This window comes from Thalassophryne amazonica, chromosome 4 (assembly GCF_902500255.1).
Source record: "Thalassophryne amazonica chromosome 4, fThaAma1.1, whole genome shotgun sequence".
In the NCBI taxonomy this organism is placed as follows: Eukaryota; Metazoa; Chordata; class Actinopteri; order Batrachoidiformes; family Batrachoididae; genus Thalassophryne; species Thalassophryne amazonica.
The window spans coordinates 97,172,361-97,189,714 of NC_047106.1; the positions used below are offsets into that span (position 1 = coordinate 97,172,361).

General features: G+C 40.8%; 1 protein-coding gene across 2 annotated transcripts in view; it reads right to left on the reverse strand.

The window, feature by feature from the left end:
* The window catches only part of trim59 (tripartite motif containing 59), a 33,509-nt gene that overhangs the window by 1,078 nt on the left and 15,077 nt on the right, over positions 1-17,354 (reverse strand). Inside the window, exons 2-4 of one of the 2 annotated variants that reach the window (XM_034168294.1) lie at positions 11,788-12,092; positions 11,432-11,653; positions 11,110-11,319 (exon numbers count right to left, since the gene is read on the reverse strand). In XM_034168294.1, coding sequence (XP_034024185.1) covers positions 11,110-11,319; positions 11,432-11,653; positions 11,788-12,030 — 675 coding nt within the window. In that variant the 5' untranslated portion in view covers positions 12,031-12,092. Of the gene's footprint in view, positions 1-11,109; positions 11,320-11,431; positions 11,654-11,787; positions 12,290-17,354 lie in introns of those variants that run through there. The other variant, XM_034168295.1, reaches the window with a different exon arrangement.

A 17,354-nucleotide genomic window follows, 5' to 3' on the forward strand; every position in this document is an offset into this window, starting at 1 on the left:
AGGCTGAGGCAGCGCTGAGTGGGTGAGCGTGTCGGCTAAGATGCCACTTACCTCCGCTTCTACTGTAACCTTCCCTGTGCTTCTCTGCCTTATTACATCACGGAGTCTTAGTGGATATGTTGTTGATAATTTGGACACTGCTCATCCACGGCTGGTAACCATAAGTCGTGCACCATCCTAACAGGGAAGTGAGTATTTTGGACAAGTACTGTATGTGAACATTTTTCATTCTGTCTTTGCTGGACGACTTTACTGCTTGCGAGTTCTAAATACCTGGGGCCTCGCATACAAATGTGCTTAAGCACAAAAACCTGGTGAACGCCCATCTCCACGTCCACGTGCAAATGTATCAAAAGAGACGTGAGCATGGAAATGTGGGGTGTGTCACGCAAAAATCCAGGCTGGCATACACACATTCCCACACCTATTGTGCCACTGCCAACACATTGAGGTGATGGAGGGAACCGTCAAGAGTGTGAAAACATGAAGTCATCAGAGTGATGTGCATATCAGAGAATGGTCAGCGGAGGCACGTCTCACCTTTTTTTTAATATATATATATTATTTTTATTAAACATTTTTCCTTATTACAAACACACCAATGAAAACAAACAAAAAAAAGCAAAACAGAACAGCACAGTACATGTATACAAGCAACTGGCTGGTAGCCAGTAGTCTGAGGATGTTTACAGCAATTACCACAAAATAAATAAAAATAAGATTAAGTACAAATTTAGTGGCAATTTCAAATCACTAATCTTTTGATTTGCAGACAGTCCAAAGCATGCTCCCATTTTTTAAACAGGTTGGCTTTACCATTAAGACAATATCTTAAACGTTCCAAAGTCACTATCTCAGAAATTAAATTTTCCACATTTGAATGGAAGGGGCATCACCACTGACCCATTTGGACATTACGGTCTTTCTAGCCAGCATCAGAAGGAATTGTAAGATGTCTTTGTGAGCTTTAAGGCCTACAGGTATCAGTCCCAAAAGACATAGCAGAGGGCTGGGAGACAATTTCTGCCTCACTACAGTGCTGATCTGTGTGCACACAGCCTTCCAGAATGACTGTATTACACTCCCATAAACAATGAAATCTAGTTCCTATAGTCAGTTTACATTTAGGACAATTTGGGGATGTTCCAGGGGTGAACTTGCTGTCGATATAAGGAGAAATATAAACATTATGCAATATATTATATTGCATTTCCTTGTACCGGTTACATACTGATATTTTTGAAGGCAATTCTTTTTTAAATTTTGGAGCTCAGAATAAAATTTTGAGATAAAATGGCTATGTTTTTGACAGTCTAAGATAGTTTGCTCGAGCAAATGAGAGTCTGGTGCCAGCTCCAGAGACTTCCATTTTGATTTAACAAAATGTCTGCGTTGAAGATACTTATAGAAGTCTCGAGAAGGAATATTATATTTGTTTTGCAAGCCCTCAAATGATTTAAATTTTCCATTGTCCCATAGATCGTGCATCCTCCTAATGCCAGCTTCGTGCCATGCCTTGAGATTGGGACCATCACCCCCTGTCTTCAGGTCTGGGTTATCCACCAGTGTCATCAAAGTGGATAGTTTCAAATTTTTTCCATACATTTTTTTCAAAATGTTCCATGATCCGAGAGCATTGTTAATTAAATAATGATCCCTAATTATGATTGGCAATTCCTTGTCTGGTTTATCTAAAAGATATACTGGACAAGCAGGTTCACAAAGCGTTTTTTCAATCTCAAGCCATGGCATCCCTAAATCTCCACAGGTCCACATGGATATGACTTGTGCGTGTATAGAGTACATAGTTTTCAATGTTTGGTAAGCCCCAGCCCCCTTGTTCTTTTGGGAGTTGTAATACATCAATTTTAATCTTAGGTTTTCTGCCTGTCCAAATAAAATCAGATATTGCCTTATTTATATCACTAATACCTTTTGCATTTAATAAAACAAAAAGAATTGTGACAGGATACGTTATTTTTGGAAGTATTACCATCTTGACAAGGTTAACCCTACCAAGGAATGAGATAGGAAGCTTTTTCCAGGTGACTAATTTTTCTTTTATGTGAGGAATTAAAGTATTAATGTTTTCCGAGTAGATTTGGCTAGGCTTAGGTGTAATGCGAATTCCCAGGTATTTAAAACCGGTAGGGGCATATCGAAATGGTTTAATAGAGGTTAGATCAAGCCTGTTGCAAATTAAAGGAGCCCTGCATTGAAATAAATGTGGTCAGATTTCAGAAAAGAAATAGCTGATATGTATTTATAAGACCCTTGTGAATGCAGTAAAGTAAATCTGTAAGCCCAAATTTGTAATTCAGCGGAGAAATATTAGTTTAAAAATAACAAATTTGCTGCTAACATTTAGCCCTGTGAAAACAGTTTGTACATCCGGATCATTTCCATGACGTCGGTGACAAGACGACGCGTTCCCGCTTTCAGTCCGATCCCGCATTGAAATTGATTTTATCTCTTAGTAATGTTACTGTTATACACATCCTGGTTTCAACATCCAAAAGTAAGCTGCAATGAATGTGAGATACAGCTCTGCTTGCTCAGATCCGGGGATCAGATCAGCGGCAGCATCGACCGTGGGCGACATTATTCCCCGAAGCCTCGCTCTCACTGCCCCCGATACGCTTACCGAGTGCATGCGCTCGTTAAATTCCGTGGCGGCACTCACACCCCTGTGTCTGCTGTGCAGCCAGCACCACCTCTCTGTCTACTGAATGGAGTTGCAGCCAACTTGGCACAAGTCCAGAGACTACGCTCGCCATTTTAATGCAGTGCGCGCGGTGACACCTGTTGCTCGCAAGGACAGACTTCTTGCTGCAAAATCCGCAGCGCCGCACGTCTCGGTAATCGGAGCCGCAGAGCTCCGTGGCCGCTGAGAGAGGTTTATATATTTTTAATGACTTGAATTCTTTGCGTGTCTCACCTCCGTAGCCCGCGACGGTACACCGGAGGTGAAAGACAGTAGATTTTCAATGCGACGCCACTCAATCAAACGGGCGTATGAAAAAGTCCACAAAAATAATTTTCAAGCACAAATAAAAGAAATGTGTACTCACCAAACGTGCCGCGAGACAATATGAAGTTTTAAAAAAGTAGATCCTTCCGTATAAGACAAGAAAAAGGTGCAGATGAAAACTGACGTAAATCCACAAATTACAATTAGCGCAATGCATGCTGGGAGAGGGTCTTGTCCGTGACGTCTCGGCAGCGTCCATGATGAGAGGGACAATTTGCGGAGGGCTAAATGTTAGCTGTAAATTTGTCATTTTCAAATGAAGATTTCTCCGTTGAATGACAGATCTGGAATTGCAGATTTACTTTACTACATTCGGAATATCTCATGTGTAAATGTAAGTCATTTTTTGTTCAAAGAATCTGACTGCATTTTTTTCAATGCAGGTCTCCTTTAACTATAGGCATTATTTCTGATTTCTCAAAGTTAACCTTGTATCCAGAAATCTGTCCGAATTGTTTTACACAGGTAATAAGGGCTGGAAGAGATTTCTCTGGTTCTGTTAGAGTTAAAATGACATCATCCGCATATAACAAAATTTTATACTGTCTTGTACCAATAGTTGTTCCGGTTATATTTTGGTCCTGTCTGATGGCGGCTATGGCTAGTGGCTCTATAGCTAAACAAAACAAAAGAGGCGATAAAGGGCTTCCCTGCGCTGTTCCTCTTCCAAGTCTAAATGATGAAGACAGAAGACCATTTGTCAAGACAGAGGCCTTTGGTTCCTTATAAAGTAGTTTTATCCAGTTTATAAATTTTGCTTGGAATCCAAATTTTTTGAGCACTTCGAACATATACTCCAACTCAATGCAATTGAAGGCTTTTTCAGCATCCATCGAAACAATTGCACCAGGCATTTGACAATGATTAAGATAGTGAATGATATTAATTAGATGTCTTGTATTATTTGATGATAGGCGTTTTTTCATAAAGCCAGTTTCGTCCTTATTTATTCTATTTGGAACAACCTTTTCTAATCTGTCAGCCAGTATCTTTGAAAGGATCTTCATGTCCACCTCAAGCAAACTGATTGGACGGTACGAGGAGCACAGTTCCGGGTCTTTGTCTCTTTTTGGTATAACGGTTATGTTCGCATTGTACATTGTTTGTGGTAATTTATTATTTTCGAAAGATTTATTGAAGACTCTTTGCAATAGTTTAGACAATTTCCCTTTCAGAACTTTAAAGAATTTTGCAGGGTATCCATCGGCTCCAGGACTGTTGGCCGGTTTAAGTGATGCTATTGCTCTTTCAATTTCCAATAATGATATGGGATCTTCTAGTGATTTAGCTTGTTCTGTTGATAGTTTAGGTATATTCAAATTATCAAAAAATTTACTTTTGTTCAGTTGCTCCAGATCGACCTCTGACCTATATAATTTTTCATAAAATTGTTTAAAACAATCATTGATAGCCTTATTTCCCCTTTGCTTAACGACATTATCATCACGTATTGCGGTGATAAATACACTACCAGGGGAGCCTCTAGTCAGTCTAGCCAATAATTTATTTGGTTTGTTTCCAAATTCAAAGAATCTTTGTTTTGCATATAGAATGTCTTTTTCTGCCTTCTTTGTAATCATGTCACTAAGCAATGCCCTATATGTCCTAATTTCTACCAATATATCATCCAGTTTAGATACAGAATATTCTTCATCTAGTCTTTTAATTTTATTTTCAAGATCAGTCTGTTCCCTTTTTCGCTCCCTCTTTTTATTACTTGAATATGATATTATTATGCCCCGCATATAAGCTTTATAGGCATCCCAAACAATCCTAGGGTCAGCATCAGCGTTATCATTAAAACTTAAATAAGTGTCTGTTTGATCTTCCAGGTGTTTAATAAATGCATCGTCGAGAAGAAGTAAATGGTTCATTCTCCACGATATTGTACGTTTGAGGTGCCGGGGTGGTTGCATTTTTATACTGACTGGAGCATGATCAGAGAGTGAGATAATGCCTATATCTGACTCCTCAACCAGATGTGTCAGATGTTTTGATAAAAATATGTAATTTATGTGTGACTTTGAGGTAATGAGTGAAATGTAAAGCTTTTAACTGTGGGGTTAAAATGCCTCCAGATGTCAGTTAGTTCAAGTTCTTCTATAATATTCATTACTGCTCTTGCCTGTTTTGATTGGATGCTACTCGGTGGGCATCTGTCCATTTTTGGACAAATAGGGCAGTTCCAGTCTCCTGCTAGTAGCATATTTGGACAATCCATCTCTACAATCCGGTTGAGGAGTGAGGCACAAAAATCCTCATCGTGTACATTAGGACAATAGACATTACCCAATAAAATAGGCTCACCGTATAAGACACCCTTAATTAAAATGATTCTGCCCTCTGTATCTTTAAATGTGTCTGTAAGGTTAAAGGGCAGTTTCTTATGTATTAATATTATTACTCCTCTTTTATTTGTTGAAAAGGACGAAAAACAGATTTGACCTACCCACTCCCTTAAATATTTCCTGTGTTCCTCATCACTTAGGTGGGTCTCCTGCAGTAAGGCTATTTGGATTCTGTCCTTTTTTAAACTATTAAGAATTGCTTTTCTTTTAACCGCATTATTTGACCCTTTAACATTCCAAGTACGTATCCTTAATTCCATTTACACCTTGTTTTGTATATATTTGCTGCATTTACTACAAAATAAGTTTGCCTTAATAATCGTTCCTGTGCTGACAGACTAACAAAGAGATCCAAGCAAAAACAGAACACATAGCTTGGATTTAACCCACTTAGGCTCATGTACAACAGAAACACTGTTGTAGTGTGTAAATACGAAAAACAAATATAAAAATAAAAATGAAATAATCTTGTTATACCCCACTCCTAGGCCAGAGTACAACCCCTGGCAAAAAATATGGAATCACCGGCCTCGGAGGATGTTCATTCTGTTGTTTAATTTTGTAGAAAAAAAAGCAGATCACAGACATGACACAAAACTAAAGTCATTTCAAATGGCAACTTTCTGGCTTTAAGAAACACTATAAGAAATCAAGAAAAAAAGATTGTGGCAGTCAGTAACGGTTACTTTTTTAGACCAAGCAGAGGAAAAAAAATATGGACTCACTCAATTCTGAGGAATAAATTATGGAATCACCCTGTAAATTTCCATCCCCAAAACTAACCTGCATCAAATCACATCTGCTCGTTGACATTAACCCTATGTCATGAAATTGACCCTATGTGTCTTTTTGCAAGGAATGTTTTCACAGTTTCTGCTCTATGGCAAGATGCATTATCTTCTTGAAAAATGATTTCATCATCCTTAAACATCAAAAAAGTGTCCAAAATATCAACGTAAACTTGTGCATTTATTGATGATGTAATGACAGCCATCTCCCCAGTGCCTTTACATGACATGCAGCCCCATATCATCAATGACTGTGGAAATTTACATGTTGTCTTCAGGCAGTCATCTTTATAAATCAGATTGGAACGGCACCAAACAAAAGTTCCAGCATCATCACCTTGCCCAATGCAGATTCGAGATTCATCACTGAATATGACTTTCATCCAGTCATCCACAGTCCACGATTGCTTTTCTTTAGCCCATTGTAACCTTGTTTTTTTCTGTTTAGGTGTTAATGATGGCTTTCGTTTAGCTTTTCTGTATGTAAATCCCATTTCCTTTAGGTGGTTTCTTACAGTTCGGTCACAGACGTTGACTCCAGTTTCCTCCCATTCGTTCCTCATTTGTTTTGTTGTGCATTTTCGATTTTTGAGACATATTGCTTTAAGTTTTCTGTCTTGACGCTTTGATGTCTTCCTTGGTCTACCAGTATGTTTGCCTTTAACAACCTTCCCATGTTGTTTGTATTTGGTCCAGAGTTTAGACACAGCTGACTGTGAACAACCAACATCTTTTGCAACATTGCGTGATGATTTACCCTCTTTTAAGAGTTTGATAATCCTCTCCTTTGTTTCAACTGACATCTCTCGTGTTGGAGCCATGATTCATGTCAGTCCATTTGGTGCAACAGCTCTCCAAGGTGTGATCACTCCTTTTTAGATGCAGACTAACAAGCAGATGTGATTTGATGCAGGTGTTAGTTTTGGGGATGAAAATTTACAGGGTGATTCCATAATTTATTCCTCAGAATTGAGTGAGTCCATATTTTTTTCCTCTGCCTGGTCTAAAAAAGTAACCGTTACTGACTGCCACAATCTTTTTTTCTTGATTTCTTATAGTGTTTCTTAAAGCCAGAAAGTTGCCATTTGAAATGACTTTAGTTTTGTGTCATGTCTGTGATCTGCTTTTTTTCTACAAAATTAAACAACTGAATGAACATCCTCCGAGGCCGGTGATTCCATAATTTTTGCCAGGGGTTGTATAACGGAAGTAACGAAGCTATATATAAAAATAACAGAAACAAAGAAGCGTCAACTGCACTGCCCCCTGGGCAGTGATATTTAGGGCCTGCCATAAAAGTACCACAATTATTTATCCAGCAATTACGTAGAACAACTCTGTAACTGTAAATAACAAGGAGGAACCGATATTTCCCGCTTAACTAGCTATTCGTTTTTATGCTCGTAACCATATGATATCAGCCCGGTTAAGCACACAAGTCCACTTTTACAAAGTCTTGGTTACCTGTAGCGTAGTGGTTATGTGTGTATTTGGGAAGCTAAACGTTTCCCCCGGGAAGTGTCTTCATGAAGTTATTGATCTCATCCATATTGGATAAGGCTGTAGTCTTTCCATTCTGATGAAAGATCTTGATCACCGCTGGGTACAGGAATGCGTACCGGATTCCCACTTCCCGGAGCCGCTGCCGTGCGCCCGCCGACTCCTGCCTCTGTTTAACCACCTCAGCCGAGAAGTCTTAATAAAAGGAGACCTGTCGGTCCTCCACGCTCACTCTCCCCTTCTTCATGGCAGCATAGAGAATCTTGCTTTTGTCGGTATAGTTATGTAGTCTCACCAAGACTGCTCTTGGACCATCTCTGGCTCGTCCAGTCGGGGGTCCCATGCGGTGGGCTCTTTCGATTTTGATCCGCTTTTCTGGCATATCCAATATTTCAGGAATCCACTGCTCAAAAAAGTCACCGTGTCCCGTCCCTCGAGCCCCTCTCTCAGTCCCATGATTCTCACATTCTGACGGCGGCTTTGATTTTCGTAACTATCAAGGCGCTCCAGAGCTCTTTTCAGAGATTTTTCCACAACATCCAGCCTTGGTGCTATAGTCACAGATGCACCCTCCAGATCAGACACACGCTTTTCCACCTCATTCAGCCTTATAGCCACAGCATCAAACTTACAGGAGAGGTCGGTCACTGGCTTGAGTATGGAAGCGAGTTCTTTATTTAGCATTTGCTCAATGTTCTTGGTCACTCATTCCACTATCATGTCTTCTCTTTGAGGCTCATCATTTACCTCGCTATCAATGATCACCTGGTCTTGGTCAGCCTCCCTGCTATCAGCGTGGCCGCTAGTAATCTCCGTTTCGGCGCTGGTCTCCGAACCATCTTGGATAGCATAAGCTAAGGTAGCATTAGCATTAGCTTTGCGACCACTAGCCTTTCCTGCCTTTCGTTTATTTGATGCGGGATTCCCAAAAAAGTTGTCCAGAGACATGTTTAGACTTTTGTCTTCAATTGTAACAAAACACACGGCAAAGGTATAGTTTAAAATATCGTTTTACACAAGCCCAAGGAGCAGTCGAAGAAAACACGTCTACCCTACGGCGTGCATGACGTCACCCCACATCTCACCTTTTTAACGTCAGTGTGTTTGTGCGTGCAGCCTCACACACACATGCTCCGTAGCTCCCACAAACATTTTTCTAGTTTCATGATTAATCCGTTTAACAGTATACCGAATAAACTGTCCCTGCGTGTCTCCACGTAATTTCCAGTCATCTGTAGTATCACTTCCTTCCTGTCTTCATGTTGTCTGATGTGACGTCGTGGGGAATCCCTGCTCAAAGGGTCTATTTACATGAAATTGCATATTTAAATGGGGCGTGGCCAGGGAGGAGTTTGGTTCCACACTCAATTTCACGTTCGGTGGGATGTACAAATGGAACATGCGTGATTTCATGCCTACACATACTTTCATACATGTGAATATATTTGTGCTGATTCAGGGTTTTAGCGTACAACAACTTTTAGTAGAAAGTCCACGTTAGTCTTTGTACATGAGGCCCCTGCTGTTTTCCTAATATGTCTCTTCAGACTATATCCACAGGGGCCAGTGCTAAGTAGCACTCTGCTTACAGTTATGCATTAAGAACAAATTAATAATCGTTAACGGGCCATTCTAATCCAAATATATTTGTTCCACAAATGTGATTGGTTAATCGTGTGATTTTTCCAACCATAAAATATAGCGCGGCAGGATCTGCAAAAATGAGCAGGGCCTGAAGATTCATCAGGGCCAAAAGAAATAATTGGTGCAGGAGAGTGTGACACAGCGCACAGGACCCAGTCCTGGTGAGACGATGGAGGAGCCCGGCCAGGAGACACCCCACAGAGCCCAGAACCTCCAGCCCCTAGCAAAGTAGTTCAACAGCCACGCATCAAGTGGCCAGCAGCGAGTCAACACAAAGTGTGGCACCAATTCGATGTGGACACAGCCAGAATCATCGAAGCAACAGCAAAAGGGTATGCTGACAGGCGACTCCAGACCATGACAACCATCACTGTCCACCATGGAGGCAGTAGAGAGAGCCTCCAGATGGCTTTGGATCAGGAGGAGCGATCTGTGGGAAAATGCTACTTGGACACAAGCCAGGGTCTGATCAACCCTTGTTGGGTCGCCGGAAGGAGGGCATATGATGTTGAAAGACCCGAAATGTCCGATGAGCTCCAGAACATCACTAAAGATGTGTCCCAATGCATCTCAGGATGTATCTTTTAGTTAGTTTTATATACACTCAACAAAAATATAAACGCAACACTTTTGGTTTTGCTCCCATTTTGTATGAGATGAACTCAAAGATCTAAAACTTTTTCCACATACACAATATCACCATTTCCCTCAAATATTGTTCACAAACCAGTCGAAATCTGTGATAGTGAGCACTTCTCCTTTGCTGAGATAATCCATCCCACCTCACAGGTGTGCCATACCAAGATGCTGATTAGACACCATGATTAGTGCACAGGTGTGCCTTAGACTGCCCACAATAAAAGGCCACTCTGAAAGGTGCAGTTTTATCACACAGCACAATGCCACAGATGTCGCAAGATTTGAGGGAGCGTGCAATTGGCATGCTGACAGCAGGAATGTCAACCAGAGCTGTTGCTCGTGTATTGAATGTTTATTTCTCTACCATAAGCCGTCTCCAAAGGCGTTTCAGAGAATTTGGCAGTACATCCAACCAGCCTCACAACCGCAGACCACGTGTAACCACACCAGCCCAGGACCTCCACATCCAGCATGTTCACCTCCAAGATCGCCTGAGACCAGCCACTCGGACAGCTGCTGAAACAATCGGTTTGCATAACCAAAGAATTTCTGCACAAACTGTCAGAAACCGTCTCAGGGAAGCTCATCTGCATGCTCGTCGTCCTCATCGGGGTCTCGACCTGACTCCAGTTTGTCATCGTAACCGACTTGAGTGGGCAAATGCTCACATTTGCTGGCGTTTGGCATGTTGGAGAGGTGTTCTCTTCACGGATGATGCGAAGGAGATGTGTTGCACTGCATGAGGCAAATGGTGGTCACACCAGATACTGACTGGTATCCCCCCCCAATAAAACAAAACTGCACCTTTCAGAGTGGCCTTTTATTGTGGACAGTCTAAGGCACACCTGTGCACTAATCATGGTGTCTAATCAGCATCTTGGTATGGCACACCTGTGAGGTGGGATGGATTATCTCAGCAAAGGAGAAGTGCTCACTATCACAGATTTCGACTGGTTTGTGAACAATATTTGAGGGAAATGGTGATATTGTGTATGTGGAAAAAGTTTTAGATCTTTGAGTTCATCTCATACAAAATGGGAGCAAAACCAAAAGTGTTGCGTTTATATTTTTGTTGAGCACAATTTAGTGGCAAATCATTCCATGTGTAAAACAATGTTTCTAAAATAATGAGCATTTGGCCATAAATGGTGAAACACACCTGCAGCTCCTTCACCATGTGGATGAGTGGGTCATAGGTCCGCGAAACCTCAGCTCCAGCCTCATCCAGGGCCTCGAGAAAAGCTCCTCTCTTCCTGGCCAAGACCTGCTCCAGATTCCGAAAAAACTGAATGACTTGTAGGCGGCCCTCCTTCAGCCAGCCCTCACAGTGGGCTTTCTCCTGCTCCAGCTGCTCTGCCAGCTCACACACCTAGCACAGACGGCCAGGAAGAGGACCTCACTTAAATACATTTGGACACTGGACATTTGTTTAATGTTCCAGAAATATGTTAAAAATGTTTTCCACAAATAGGGCTCCGAACCTCTGCCCACCGATGCTCAGAGAGTTTTGCTAGCAGTTGAGATGGTGTCTGCTTTTCTCTGCTGAAGGCTGTCTGCGGGTCATCAACTGGGTGTCCCTGGTGCTTCCCCACAGTCAGACACAAGCCACAGATCAGCTGACAATCCTGAATGCAGTACATATTCAGAGGCTGCCTGTGGTGCTCCTCACAAGACGGAGGCCGCGGTTCACTGTCTTTCTGGTACTAAGTCAGCAGGGGAGCAAAAACATGAGACAAATAAGCAGAAGCCGAGCAGGAGAAACATGTCAGCCAATCAGAGCATTGCTGCAGAATCACAGTTTAAGTGTTGCAGTTCAACAGCGGAAAGTCTTTCCTACTTTCTCAATGATGGCCCGCAGCGTTACATTTGTGGGTAGAGCGTCAATGGATCCTTCCACCACACTGCGACACTGGGGGCATTTTAGCGGCCCCAGCTGACGCCAGGTGAGATAGTTGGTGGACACTTGAAGCAAATTTTCCAGGCACTTCTTACAGAAGGTGTGCGAACACGGCAGGACCCGTGGGTCAGAAAACAGGGAGTAGCACACCGAGCATGTCAGATCCTCCTCCAGGTTGTCCATGATGGAGACAAATGCAGGTTCAGCGTTGACAGATTAGAGAGCAAATCATCAACACGCTTCACCTGCAAAAGTCAATATCATAATAACTGTTAAGTCTTACAGTTTCAAGCTGCACTGAATATGCACACAAAAAAGAAAAGCACACAATACTGAAAACTGAAGCTCAAGTTAACCCAACTCCAAACTATTAAGCCAAACACAATGCCACCGGTCACACGCAAATACAACCCCTGGCAAAAATTATGGAATCACCGGCCTCAGAGGATGTTCATTCAGTTGTTTAATTTTGTAGAAAAAAAGCAGATCACAGACATGACACAAAACTAAAGTCATTTCAAATGGCAACTTTCTGGCTTTAAGAAACACTATACGAAATCAAGAAAAAAAAGATTGTGGCAGTCAGTAACGGTTACTTTTTTAGACCAAGCAGAGGAAAAAAATATGGAATCACTCAATTCTGAGGAAAAAATTATGGAATCACCCTGTAAATTTTCATCCCCCAAATTAATACCTGCATCAAATCAGATCTGCTCATTGACATTGACCCTATGCCATGACATTGACCCTATGTGTCTTTTTGCAAGGAATGTTTTTGCAGTTTTTGCTCTATGGCAAGATGCATTATCATCTTGAAAAATGATTTCATCATCCCCAAACATCCTTTCAATTGTCCAAAATATCAACATAAACTTGTGCATTTATTGATGATGTAATGACAGCCATCTCCCCAGTGCCTTTACCTGACATGCAGCCCCATATCATCAATGACTGTGGAAATTTACATGTTCTCTTCAGGCAGTCATCTTTATAAATCTCATTGGAAAGGCACCAAACAAAAGGTCCAGCATCATCACCTTGCCCAATGCAGATTCGAGATTCATCACTGAATATGACTTTCATCCAGTCATCCACAGTCCACAATTGCTTTTCCTTAGCCCATTGTAACCTTGTTTTTTTCTGTTTAGGTGTTAATGATGCCTATCGTTTAGCTTTTCTGTATGTAAATCCCATTTCCTTTAGGCGGTTTCTTACAGTTCGGTCACAGACGTTGACTCCAGTTTCCTCCCATTCGTTCCTCATTTGTTTTGTTGTACATTTTTCGATTTTTGAGACATATTGCTTTAAGTTTTCTGTCTTGACGCTTTGATGTCTTCCTTGGTCTACCAGTATGTTTGCCTTTAACAACCTTCCCATGTTGTTTGTATTTGGTCCAGAGTTTAGACACAGCTGACTGTGAACAACCAACATCTTTTGCAACATTGCGTGATGATTTACTCTCTTTTAAGAGTTTGATAATCCTCTCCTTTGTTTCAATTGACATCTCTCGTGTTGGAGCCATGATTCATGTCAGTCCACTTGGTGCAACAGCTCTCCAAGGTGTGTTCACTCCTTTTTAGATGCAGACTAACGAGCAGATCTGATATGATGCAGGTGTTAGTTTTGGGGATGAAAATTTACAGGGTGATTCCATAATTTTTTCCTCAGAATTGAGTGATTCCATATTTGTTTCCTCTGCTTGGTCTAAAAAAGTAACCGTTACTGACTGCCACAATCTTTTTTTCTTGATTTCTTATAGTGTTTCTTAAAGCCAGAAAGTTGCCATTTGAAATGACTTTAGTTTTGTGTCATGTCTGTGATCTGCTTTTTTTCTACAAAATTAAACAACTGAATGAACATCCTCAGAGGCCGGTGATTCCATAATTTTTGCCAGGGGTTGTATTTTAAGAGCTGCTGACTGAGAAAATCAGCCATGAGGTGGAAAGTCGGGGTAAATAGATCTTAATGAAACATTTCACACCAGCTTATTTTGAGGAAAAATGGCAAATTCTACAGTATTCCACCCAAAAAATCAGTTTGGTTGCCATGGAAACACACTATGCTGGTAAAAGGGCCAAAATCAGCTGTTGTGGCTACTGCAGTGGTCTCATTTTCAACGTTTTTAGACACAGCATACAGAGAGATTGGTTTTACATACAAATGAACATTACATATCAATAGAATGAGGAGATTCTATAGATTTCAGAAATATGTGTCATGCATTTGTACCTTTAAGATGTTAGGCATTGGTGTGTGTCTTTTACGCTGAAGTTACAGTTGTATGCAAACGTTTGGGCACCCCTGATAATTTTCATGATTTTCCTTTATAAATCATTGGTTGTCTGGATCCGAAATTTCAGTTAAATATATCATATAGCAGACAAACACACTGATATATGAGAAGTGAAATGAAGTTTCTAGTATTTACAGAAAGTGTGCAAACAAAAATATTCAAATATTGCTCTGCCTATTGTCACTATGCGGACCATGACTGGCTATTTTATCTATTTATATTTTGAAGAGGGACATCTCAGCTTGACATTTATCAAATAAAATCCAATCACATCAGATGCTGGGTGAATTTGTGAAAAGTACAAATTGTTCCCATTTTTAAACCCAGTTGTCTGTCTTCAGATTATACTGTAACAATACCCTTCTCATCAAATGAAATTTAAAAATACCCTAATGTAGACCATGGATGTGTAATTAAAAATTGTTGCCTTCTATATAAAGTGGTATCATGTTTTAGAAGATGTGACCCTTTTTTTTAAGTAACTGAGATTTGGGAGAAAATGGTAAAATTTATCGGATCCCTGAATATTTGCAGAGTATCTATAGACCATGCAAATATAATTTAAAGGTGCTGCCTTTAATATTAAGTACCTGTATGTTTCACATGAATGTGACTTTATTTTCAAGTGATGGGAAATTGCATGAAAGCATTGAAAAGCGTAAAATTGATGGGACCTTTGCATATGTGTGCATTATACATGCACCATTATTTTATCACATCGAAAAAGTGACCACTGCAGACCATTTTGATATATTCAAAAATTGTCGCATATGTTATTATGTGCCAATACGTGTCAGACAAATATACCCATGTATTCAAAAATTAATCTGACCTTTGAGAATGTGCAGATCATCCTCAGCCCCTGTCATCATACCACATTTTAACAATGACTCTTGTAGACCATGTTAATATATTCAAACGTTGTTGCAAATGTTAAGTGCCAAGTGAAATTAATCAGACCCCTGAGAATACGTGGATCATCCTCAGCCCGTCATCATACCACATTTCAAGAGTGACCTCTGTAGACCACATAGACATATTTTGAAGAAACGGAAAACTGAAAATGGTGAAACTGATTGGAACACTGAAAATAAATCAGCGGATTATGCATCAACTCTGTCATAATATCACGTCATGAGTGACCGCAACACACCATCATCATTACAATGGCACTGACGATGTGCCATTCATTCATAATTTCATTTGCTGTTGACACTGAATCACAATCACCCAATGACTGAACTCAAGTCTGTCATCAGCATGATCAGTTACTGTTTACATGACATGGCAACTTAAGACAGTGTTACAAAGCTGTCTTGTGAAGAAATTAGTTCACTTGAAATCATGAAAACAAACTTACTTCGTCAAGTTTCAATCCTCTAGCTGGTCTGGCAGGTGTGACATTTTCCGCCAGAATGACAAACATGCACCAACAAAATATTGATGAACTGTTTGCACGCAAATTCAACTACAGAGCACACTAGAAATGGCAGCAAATTCTGAATTTTGCTTGGCTTCCTGACAAGTATTCCTTGTGATATGACTGGATTTTTTTTTTTTTTTTTACATATATGGTAAGATTAAATGCTTGTGTTTGTATTTGTTGAACGATATCCTGGTATCCCCCCCCCCCCCCCCCAATAAAACAAAACTGCACCTTTCAGAGTGGCCTTTTATTGTGGGCAGTCTAAGGCACACCTGTGCACTAATCATGGTGTCTAATCAGCATCTTGGTATGGCACACCTGTGAGGTGGGATGGATTATCTCAGCAAAGGAGAAGTGCTCACTATCACAGATTTAGACTGGTTTGTGAACAATATTTGAGGGAAATGGTGATATTGTGTATGTGGAAAAAGTTTTAGATCTTTGAGTTCATCTCATACAAAATGGGAGCAAAACCAAAAGTGTTGTGTTTATATTTTTGTTGAGTATAAAATCCAGGCGGCTTTTGATGGCTTTCAGTGGAGTGAGTATATGAGAAATTGTTTAACAGCTGGACATGTTCCAACTTGTCCTTAAGGCTTCCAACAGAGGTGTTTTTCCTGTGGCGGAGCGTCGCAGCCGCTGCGAGCCGACGCTGCAATCCGTCCGCACGTCTTTCATTAAAAAAATCTCCTTTAACAGTGGAATATCCGGATAAAATGCTGAAACCGACTTCTTCTGAAACTTTTCTGTTCTCTCACGACGTCCTGGATCAATAGAGCCTGAAATGTGGAGGTTTTCAGCTTGAAACAGGCTGACGACGGCGCCTGAGAGCGCTGCGCAAAGTCTCGCACCGTCCTTAAAGTCCTTAAAGCGACAGTATCACCTCAAAATCTCTCATCAGCCGTTAAAATTTTCACCAAAAACCAGCTTAATTTTTTGAACTGTGTCCACTTCGATGTGTCTCACAGGTTTAGAAAAAATTTTGATCAAACAAAGCGCCAGTCTCTCAGCAACTTCTCAGACAAAGGAATTCCAACGAGGGGCTGGACGACTCCTCCCACAAGGAGTGCTCACAGGCGAATGACGTCACCGACAGGCGTGGAAAAACTCACGCATGCGCATGAGGGTTCAAGCATGTCTGACGTAAAAACATATGAATGAAATCCATATAGTTTTTGAAAAAAATAAAAAGGACCTATACTTTATTGACAGCCCTCGTAAGTCATAACAAATAATGGCAAGTCAGAACTCTCTTCACAGACATTCCAAAGTCATGGTTATTATCTAGTTTTCAGGGTTATAGTTCAAGTGATAGCATTAAAGTGTTTTTCATTTTCACAAAGTGGTCAATCACCTGACTCTGACTCAGCTTTGAAAGTTCTTCCTTCTCAACTGTAGACAGCAAGATGGTGAAGCCTGTCTTGTCCCATTCTGCACCTCAGCCAAGTGTGGAGCCGTCTCAACACACTGAATGACCTTTCACAACTACAGCTATTGACTGGGATTGTTAAGGTGATCTGAATGACCTGTGTTAGTGTTGGGAACATGATGTTATCCAGCAAGTTGAAAACACACTGCATATCCTTGATTGCAAGGCTTTCTTTTTTTGAGGCAAGATAGTTTTTGGCCACTAAACCTCCTCTGATTTCAGACCAACATTGTAATGATCTGCCAGACCACTAAGGTGCTCCTCACAGAGAAAGCTGTCTGATTCAGGGTTACAGTTACAGGCCTGAATACCTCTGAGAATTTGGCCACTAAGAGATGAAAAACACTCATCCATCTCAG